Source organism: Pogona vitticeps, chromosome 1 (assembly GCF_051106095.1).
Source record: "Pogona vitticeps strain Pit_001003342236 chromosome 1, PviZW2.1, whole genome shotgun sequence".
In the NCBI taxonomy this organism is placed as follows: domain Eukaryota; kingdom Metazoa; phylum Chordata; class Lepidosauria; order Squamata; family Agamidae; genus Pogona; species Pogona vitticeps.
Window position 1 is genome coordinate 231251213 of NC_135783.1, and position 10458 is coordinate 231261670.

At 43.5% G+C, this 10458-nt stretch overlaps 1 protein-coding gene across 4 annotated transcripts in view; it reads right to left on the reverse strand.

The window, feature by feature from the left end:
• Positions 1-3190, reverse strand: part of LOC144582979 (kalirin-like) — an 85022-nt gene extending 81832 nt beyond the window's left edge. The window contains exon 1 of one of the 4 annotated variants that reach the window (XM_020814549.3): positions 2977-3190. In XM_020814549.3, coding sequence (XP_020670208.3) covers positions 2977-3064 — 88 coding nt within the window. In that variant the 5' untranslated portion in view covers positions 3065-3190. The remainder of the gene's footprint in view (positions 1-2976) is intronic. The other 3 variants (XM_020814545.3, XM_020814548.3, XM_020814547.3) reach the window with 3 other exon arrangements.
• Between the last annotated feature and the right edge of the window lie 7268 nt (positions 3191-10458).

The following is a 10458-nucleotide window of genomic DNA, read 5'->3' on the forward strand; positions in this document are numbered from 1 at the left end:
TGTAATAGAATAATTACTGTATGTAAGAACTGGGTGAAATGCAAACAGCTAAACTGTTTGATCAGAGAGGTCAAGTTTCTATAAAGGCAGCCGTCTTTTACCACAGCTAGAGGAAAAATATATTCCTGGTGGCCCATATATAACACACATGGGTCTTTGGGAAGACCAGAAATCAGCATATCTTTCTTTCTGAATTGTTTTCTTAGATTCTGTTGCCCCTATCCCCATTTACAGCTTATAGACCAGGGCAAAAGATCAGCATTTTAAATAAAGGCTTTCTAACCATATGTTTCAAAGGACTTGTTCAGATACTGACCTGATAAAAAATGTCCTGTGATGTCACACAATAATAGTACTTGTGTTGAAAACAGCACATAACTTATTAGAGAAGTATGACAGCGGAATCAGTTACCTCGGGAGTCGGTGAGTGCTCCAACACTGGAGGCATTGAAGAAAAACTGAGATAATCACCTGGCAGATATGCTTTGATTGTATTCCTGCATTGAGCCGCGGGTTGGACTTGATGGCCTTGTAGACCCCTTCCAACTATGATTCTATCACATATTATAATACTGTATATGGCAAAGACATATCTGCCATTTTGCTACACATCTCCGTGGAGGAAAGCCCTACCAACACTGGACACCCAGGATATGCATTGACTGGAGCAGACAGGATCTTTAGTCACAACCATGTAGAAAATCTATCGAGTACAGTACGTATTTCCACAACTATCCTGCATAAATTCTCTCAGCATATATAACGGGCCAGTAAGAAAACAAGCTTGTACTCTCTTGAGAAGCAAAAATGGCTGAAATGAGGCTATCATACTTTGGGCATATTATGAGACCAGTCTGAATGGAAAAGAAAATAATGGTGGGAAAAGTTGAAAGCAGTAGGAAAAGAGGAAGGCTGATTATTAGATAGACTGGCTAAATAAAGGAATCCACAACCAAGAGTTTTCAGTACCTGAGCAAGACTGCTAAATTGGAAGTCTGGATGCCACCAATCCCCATGGTTGGAAATCCACAGGCAGCAATGGAGGATAGGTTCACGGTGATGACAGACAGAGATGAGATGGGCAAACTACCAAGGCAATAGTCCCAAGGCTGGAGAAAACTAATGCTGGGAATGGAAACTGCTCTCTGCCTTCCTTCCTTCCTTCTGTCCTTGTACCTCAACAGTTATTTGCAAAAGAATCACGCAAGGGGAAATTGTTTTCTGGGGATACTGACAGACAGAAAGGGGTTGCGTGCAGATCTTTGACATGAGCAGAAAAGGTGAAAGTGGAAACTGAAGAACAGCCTTTCTGTTTAGAGACTGTTGAGGTAATATGAACACCATAGCCCTAATTCAGCCATGAGCACCACAAAGACAGTGTTGCACACAAAGTGGGGTCTTCAACGCGTCAATCTCACTTGGTCCTCTGGGGAACAGGGAAGGATGGCCTTTTTCACAAATCCTTGAGAGGCCAAATCTAGGAAGTATTTTACAAATACCAATAGTCATTGTTTACAATAACTGGAGGGTACTTAGCAAAGCCAAGTAAGACCAGCACTGGAGAAGACTATTGAACATAACTAATACCTGATCCTTGTATCCTGTAGTTTTGGACAAAAATGGATCTTAATACCATATTTTCTAAGGATACTGAAGTTGGAGGGGGGGGGAAGAGCAGGAATATATACTGTTGCTGAATTTTTGTTGACTTCAGTGACTAAGAAGAAATGTTTTGTTTATTCATATTAAGCTTTCCCCAAAGTGTTCTGGATTTTAAATGTTAATATTTATAGGAGAAACTTATTCTGAGAAATTCTGTATTTCTCAAAATTTCTTAAGCACGGATTTCTGTTCAGTGATAACTGAAGACTACACAATTGTGCTCACAAGAATTTTCAACGCTCACTCTCAAAGGTGCAGCTGTGTTACTTTAATGAAGCAAAAACAGCAAAGAGTCTTATGGCACCTTGAAGACTAATAAGCTCATGGACTGCAAGCCACTTCATCATATGTATGGTATGAAGTTATAAACTAACAAGAGTGATATAAATATCAAGAGCTTTACTTATTAATGCATACAGTCATTTTATATATTGTAATCGTTATTAAGAGTCCATTTTATTTTTTAATAGATAAATTGTGTTTTTTAATTCTTTTTTTTTAAAACACTGTGAGCTGCTTTGAGTCCCCTCTTTGGAAGAAAGGCGGCCTATAAATGAGACAAAATAAAGAAATAAACATAAATAAACAAACACAGCTATGATAAATCAAATCACTAACTTTCTTCTTCAATGATTACACACCACTGCATGAGATCTGCAGTTGTGGGACACGAACAGCTCAACTCTGCCCAGTGAGAAATCCCACTGTGGTCAATGGGTCTCTGTCCTTTTAACACCCTAAAATCCTTTGAAACACATAGCTTGTTTTAAAGCACGTGGCGAAAACAGCCATGAAAAACGTACTGCTTCCAAACACGGGGGGGGGGGGGGGGAGAGGCATAACCAAGACTGGCGGTTGTATTTCCTTAACGTGTGTGTGTTGGGGGGGAGAGAGCTGTGGAAGAGGGGAAAAAGATCCCCCCTCGAGCCAAATACTGTACTGTACACTGGAAAAGATACGGAAAGAGACGTGGAGACGCACTAAAAGGTTCGCAGGAGCGGGAAACCACCCGGCGGAGCCCCTTCTCCACCCTCTCAGTTTAGGAAAGAAAAAGAAAAAAGCACGAACGTTAGCAGCACCGATGCAAAGCCTTCTCCTTGTGGGAGAAACAAAGTTTGACCGCACCCGGATCCCACTTGGGAGGCGAGGGGGGAAAAAGCAAAGGCTTACTCATTTCCAGGTTCATCTCGCCCAAGGAACGAACGGCAGGCGAGCAGTTCTACCTTCGGGGTTCAAGGAAAGCCCCCCGCTGGCCTTTTGCTGCTGCTTCCAATTGAAAACCAACCCAAACCCCCGACCTCGGCAGCCACTCACCTTTACACGCCGGAAAGCAACAGCAGCACTTGGAGAGGAACCAGCCCAGACAAGGCGTGCTGGCGTACGCGTGCCTCCCACCCTTCATGCTGCCTCGGGGGCAGGCATGGCCGTCAGCCACCAGACCACACAGCACCACCCCGGCGGGCTCCCGACCGCCGCCGCCTCACTGCCTTCCCCGAGCGGGAGGCAGAAAACTACCTCGGGCAAGAGAGAGAAGGGGGGGTGGAGGGACGAGGAGGAGGAGGAGGAGGAGCTCTGGGGCAAAGGGGGAGGGTCCTCCGGTTGAGCCCAGCTGGAGGCTATCTGTCTCTCCCTGCTTGCTTATGCAACACGCCCGAGCAGAAAGAAGGGGACCCCCCCACACACACATACACACCGACTACAAACCGCGCCGCTTTCCTTTGTAGCCAAAACATGGCCCAAGGAGGGGATTCTTCAGCCTCCTCGAGAAACAAACCGCAACTGGCCCCTCTTACAAGCGTCGCGGTTAATCAAGCAGGCGGATGCCGAGCACGCTTTTGCTTTTGAAAGCTACGGTTTTCCGAGCGAAAATCTCTCGCCGCAAGCCGTCGAGGGCGCTGTTGTGAGGTCCAGAAAGAAAGAAATCCACAGGTGTCCTCCATGCCCCTTCAGCGCCATTGGGCGCTGCTTTCTGGGCAACTTGTGGTGGAGTGTTCCCCGGGCGATCTTTCAGGACGGATCCGGGCACAGCCCGCTGGGGGCGCTGCCGGGCGCAGGAACGCCGCCGCCGCCGCCAACCCCCTTGCGCGGTCCCGCCGCGGGATAGCGCGCCCGGCGCTGCTCTTCGCCTGCGGAGCAGAAGGGCTGCTTGGCTGCCTCCGCTGCTTCTGGTTGCCCGTACTGTATTGCTAACCCGCTGAGTTCTTTTTTTTTCCCCCTTCGTAGCTGTTGCCTATGCGGAAATCAACAAGTGAAGCTGATTAAGGGCAGCGGGTTAATCATTGTAGAGAACTCGCTGTGGCTCCTCGACGTGTTGCTGAAGGGGAATCCCTGGTGGTGTTGGTGGGGGCTGGTTAAAGCAAGGACCTGGCCTTGGCAATCCTGCGACAGCACCAGATCCACTAAAACGGCGTGGATCGTTCAAAGCGTTGCTTTTCAGGCACTTGTTAAAATGGCAGGGGCTGGTGAAAAGTCCGCAGTCGGAGCTGGCTCAAGTTGCTGTTGGGTCACAATTTAGGGTTCTCCCAAGCACAACTTTTCCCTGCAGTTGCCATTTAATTCGCCTGAGGGTACCCCTTTTCAACTAATGCCTTCCAAATGTTGGGCTACTCTTTCCAGCAGCCCCAGCCCAGGTGGCCACGGGACCACTCATGGCAGTTGTTGTGAAGAACCTCCAGAAGGAACCAGATCTGGCGCCTGGGGCCAGCCATGTTAGCAAGCACAGTTTTAAAAACACAGTGAATTCCGGATACAGTACATCACTCGTGAATGCCACAAATAAAAGAGTACCAAAATGCATATATGTGTATTATAATTACAAGGTGCGTATCAGTCACAAGGAATGGTTACCTCTTGGGCAGAAACTGGACAGGGTCAGCTTTTGCCATCAGCGATATGATGTGCAAGGAAAAGCTGTGCCCACTGGGGCAGCTGTTTTCAGGGAAAAAAACAAGCCACAATATTGCTACCTTCTTCCTCTATGGAGGCTTTTGTATCTTTTTACAGTTACTTAATATGCACACACACACAAAAAAAAAATCAGGTGGTTGTCATGTGCATGGCAACGGGATGCAAGAGTCCACCTCCTAGATTTCTGCTTCACATTGCAGGTGATCTGCCAAGAATAGGGAGGGTAACTGTAATCATTCCCAGTTGAGATACCCATGATGAAGTATAAGCACTTCCACCATGAAGTCCACTGATGCTGTGTTTCATTATTTATATTACTCTGCCTTAGTTGCTTCCAGTAATTATTGTTAATTAAGGTTATGGTTGTGTGTCTTCAAACTTTAATTTTCAGGAATACTGAATTAGATTCCTAAGCTGCACTACTCATTCATTACCTTGCACAGCCCTGTGCTGGAATGAAAGGTTAGTAGTTTGTACTCTAGAAGAGGGCGTGACTGACATCTCTGAGCAATGTTGAATCTGTGCAGTGATTTCTTGCCACTCCCTTCCTTGTTTATTTTCACAGATAGCTATTTTACTCATTTGAAGAATACTGCAGGAAGCTGTATGCTTTTCTTAGGAATATTATGGGATGACGTGTCTGGCCTACAAATTCCTCTGGAATTTTCTTAATAAATGGTGACATTATATTAGGATTGGCCACTTTTCCTGCTGGTCTCGCTCCGGTGTCTTTAACAGCAGCCAAGCACGCAGAATCTAAGCAGGTGAAACTAAGCTTCTCTTGGCATGGAAATAAACAGAGGGGCAAAGTTGCACCTGTTTAATGATGCCTGCCAGAGTGCTGTTAAAAGCCTAGGAGAAGTGGGGGGGGGGGGCAGTGTCTGCTTCACATTCAGGATACTGAGCTGGAGCCATAATTAGATACTCCGACTTCAGGGGCAAACATTCTCCAAATGTATCCCCAAATCAACTTTCATGCCATGGAAATAACACAAGAAGTAATGATAGCCCTGAGCATCTCCACTTCTTTGCACAGGTCAGCAGCACTGTCAGAGCTATAGAAACAAAAACAAATTAGAAGTGTGATTGACACACACAACCTAAACTAAACAAATAGTCCAGCATAGCTTATACGTTTATGCACTGGCTTTTGAGGCTGGTCTATTTAGCCCTGGGTATACCTGTTCTCTGACAGGAAAGAACAAGTCTACCCAAATTGTGGGTAGACTAGCCTTTCATTTGGATGCTGATTCTCTCTTCTCCTCCATATTGAGGCTAGAGGCCTAGTCTACACAGTCTGCGGTAAACCTGATCTCTGACAAAGAAAGCCAGGTCTACAAAGTCCTACGTGAAAAGAAAATTGGAATTTATTTTAGGGATCTGAGAAGGACGGGAAAATTCACAGGGGGAAAATAATGTAATGATTTAGAGGTAAGTAAATCTGAAAGGAAATTCATCTGTGAAGCAAGAGAAACAATAATTTACTTAGCATAATTACTTAACAATTTCATTAAAAAAAACAAATACTGTAGCACTTCAGATAGGAAAAAAGATAGGCCATTCTCCACCAGTGAACACTGGAAATCTAAATTAAATCTAAACCACAGTCAGATAACCTGTGGCCTTTCGGATGTTCTTAAACTTCTGTTACCATCAGCTCTGCCCGCTCTGGCCAATTATGAAGAACAATCTGAGTTGCGATTTAGAGACATTGCATGGGCAATGAATCCAAGAACTGGATCACTGGCCTTTTTGTCTGCCCCACCTTTATGTCTTTTTTGTCTGCCTTCCTAGGGTGGCTATTGTAAGAATGTACAGTGGTGCCCTGCATGACGATGATAATCCGTCCCATAGAAATCGCTGTTTAGCGAAATCATCGTCATGCGAAAACAGTTTCCCCACTGAAATGCACTGAAACCCGTTTAATGTGTTCCAATGGGGAAAATGCCTCGTCATTTTGCAAAGATCACCCACAGCACAACCATTTTGCGAAGTGCCGATCGGCTGTAAAAATGGCTGTTCTGCGAAGTATGGGTCTGGAAAACACAGGGCAGCGATTTTGCGAAGCTGCCGATCAACTGTAGAAATTGTCTTGCGAACAAACGGTTCGTGAAGCACGGACCAAATCGTTGTCAAGTGAAAATCGCCAATTGGAATGACTGTTTTGTCATTCGTAAAAAGTCATCGTTTTGCGGATTTGTTGTTTAGCAGGGTCATTGTCTAGTGAGGTACCACTGTATCTAAAACCAAGAGACTGCAGAGCTCATACATATAGATAATTCACAAGCAGTAGTATATTTATTTATTTATTTCCCAAGGTTGTCCTGAACTTATTTTGTATCCTTTTTACTGCTGATGCTTGTCACATCACCTTTTGTTAATAAAATGTGCAAAACTTCATGAAGACATAAAGTCTGAGCAAACTAAAAGAAGAATAAGCTTACAATTTAAGATGATATCTAATATCTGTGTCTAGAATGCTGTACTTTTGGACCACACTGACAACTATGTAACAAAGCTTTTAGATGCCTGGGATCCTTTTCCAGGCAGGCCAAAAGATATTCTCAGCAAACTGGAAGTGGTAGTTGGGGTTGGTTTTTGCAAAAATGAAACAGAAGTAAGAAATCTGTTGCTGGAGCACACCAAGGTACAGTATTATCCAAGGCCTGCATTCTGTTTCCAATATCAGCTCATTAAATACCTTTAGAAATATATGACAAGAGCGTGCAAGTCCTGGTCTTTGTTAATTGTTTTCCCTAATATCTTGTATTCAGAAGTATACACTAATCAGAGGTTTCATTTAGCAAGCATAGGCAATAGCTATTGAAAGAACTATCCTCCTTTAAGTGCCACTGGATGACATGGGCCGGCTATTATCTTTTACCTAACCCAGTGGTTCTTAACCTTTGTTACTCGGATGTTTTTGAACTGCAACTCCCAGAAACCCCAGCCAGCACAGTTGGTGGTGAAGGCTTCTGGGAGTTGCAGTCCAAAACTCCTGAGTAACCCAAGGTTAAGAACCAGTGACCTAACCTACCTCACAGGAGTGTTAAGAGAATAAAGCAGCAGGGAGAGAACAAAGTTTGTAAATACCTTGTTACCAATCACAAGTTACTTGTATGGAGTTCATTTCCTGTGTAATTAACATATAACTACATTGGCTCTGCCACCAGTTGGGCAGGATGGATAGATAGATAGATAGATAGATAGATAGATAGATAGATAGATAGATAGATAGATAGATAGATAGATAGATAGATAGATAGATAGATAGATAGATAGATAGATAGATAGATAGATAGATAGATAGAGAGAGAGAGAGAGAGAGAGAGAGAGAGAGAGAGAGAGAGGGGGGGGGGCTTTAACTTAAAGAAGAATAGCTCAATGAGTGGGGTACCAGGCTGCAGTGTCAGAGGTTGTGAGTTCAATTCTCCACTGTGCCTCCCAGGAGAGATGTGATGTAACTTGGGCAAGTTGCACTGTCCTAGAGCATCTTCATTAAGAGGAAATGGGATGAGGGCCTGAGCCTACAACTATAACAAAGCCTCTTAACTATATCAAAATTACTTACATTTGTCTGTGAACTCCTTGCAATAAATATACAAGGGATAATGTCTGCATCATTGTATTGTGAGGCTGCCTGAATATGCTTTTCCTTTTACTTCTGCAGGCTAGTCGGTTGTTCTTTAGCTTCACTAATGATCTCCCTGCCTTATAGGAGCAGGTGTAGTGGCAAAAGACTGTTTGGGGGGCTAAAACCTGAATTCAGGGGGTGAACTTTGTGGCTTTGATAAAGTCATTTCTCTTTAGTTGCCACCCATCCAAGCACTCCATTTTCAACGACATCTGGCTAATATTTCAGGGAAGCTTAATCTGAACATACAAATACATTTTCTAATGGTGTCCTGTCCTTCTTAAGGTGCAGAACCTCCACCAAGGAAGCAGTAGAGTTCAGCACACCGAAGAAGTCATGTGTGCTGAGATGTGGCTTAAGGACTTACAGCATTCCTAATGTTTAGACGCACTGGCTGTCCCTAGGGCAGGAACCAGTAAAAAGCTGGCAAGCCTAGCTAAACACAGCAGGACGGCTGCCCTTCTTTCAACTAAACCATACCTGGTTTTTCTCTGGGTTTTTTGTTTGTTATTTGGGGAGGAGGAGCAGTGGCTAATGACAGATGAAATACAGAATTACACAAAATGAAAAAATGGATGTGAAATCTTCACTTTATTATTACAATATAACTGGTGCTTGAGGCTGTACATTGCAAGAAAAGATTTACATGTCTACAACAAGTAGGTTCTTAACACTTCAGCATATTTAACTTGGCCATTCACCGCCCCTCAACAGTGCTCCTGTCCCTTTAGTACAGGCAACATTGAAGCTTCAGCAGGCAAAGTTTTAGCCTAGCATGAAGAATGAACAAAAGTACAGCATAATATTCTGATACCTGCCTATTATGCAGCTCTTTTTTTTTTTTGACAAAAAAAACACCCCACAACTCAGCTGGTTATTCTAGAGCCAAAGTAGACAACCCGTCAAACTCTAAAAGTTTTTGGACTGCAAGTCTTATCACTCATCACCATTGGTTACACTGGTCAAATCTGCTCCTGGGATTTGCCTTCTAGCAACATTTGGAGGGCTACACCTTCCCTATTCCTGTCTTAGGGGCTTTTCTTGAGCTATCTCACTTACACCACCATGCATACCCTTTCCCAGCACAATCCAAAATAAAAACTTTAGCCCATATTTTTCTAGCATCTTTCTGAGCCATCTAGTGGCTATTTGTAACCCCAACCCATAAACAGCAAGCTATGTTTCATCAATCCATGGGATCACATGTGATTTACTTTATCAGAACAGGAGAAGTTATAACAATGTGCCATTTATTCCACTTAAAGTAGACATGGGAAGGAGATTCCCAATGGAAACGTCTAATCAAATAGGATGTGCCTGAGGAAAATATTTATTCCAATCACCAAATGCAAATTTCTCAGCATCCATATGACATATCCTGCCTTGCCTCTTAGGCCTAAGAAAGAGAAGTACTGTATAATGGGCCATTGTGAGCTTTCAAGAAAGTGTACAGGTGGCATTAATCCTGCCTGAGAACATAATGGAAAGTCAAATGGGGTTTTGTTGACAGTAAACACTTTCAGTAAAGTTAAATGTCCTTTGTGGCCTGTGGAAACATCTCAAATGACCAGTTTCTTCAACAAATTATGGGGGAAGAAGGAAAACCTAAGCCATCAGGTTCATGCTATATTAAACTTCATTCCCACCATTCCTGGAAAATAAACTAGTTACTGGCAGAGCAGTCTAACCAAACCAGCTATTTAAATTTTGCAACACCAGTCAAAGGCGCTGGTTATTTTTACACCTTATGTGATGACAGACAAGCCTCAAGAGCAAGTCAGGTAATTGTAGTCAAAATATGAAGAAGGAACTGTACTGCCTCTGATAGGATAGGGAAGAACTACATGATGTGACACAATATTAAACACACATAGAAGCAAAGTATTCTGTCAAAGAGGAAATCTCAGCAGGTTCTGCTTTTCCCCAGCGAATTTCAGCAAGTCCTCCCTGTCAGGGCACATGAATCCCAAGGGTGGGCAACATAAGATAAAATGAAAAAAAGTTCAGGGGAACCAGAAATGGATTAATCAGTGAAAAGGGTTATGAACTCAGTGTATGAGCGGTGCTAAAAACAAATTCCTTGTCACAGAATATGCTCAGTGGGACCCTATTTGTTACTTCTAAGTGTTGAGTCTTTTCTGTCTGGTGCTGGCTTGTGGATTTGGGGGAGGGAAGACCAAATTAAATCTGGTAAATTCTGAAAACTGCCCTTCACTGCTTTGCACACACCACTTTTAAAACATCAATATAGTAGA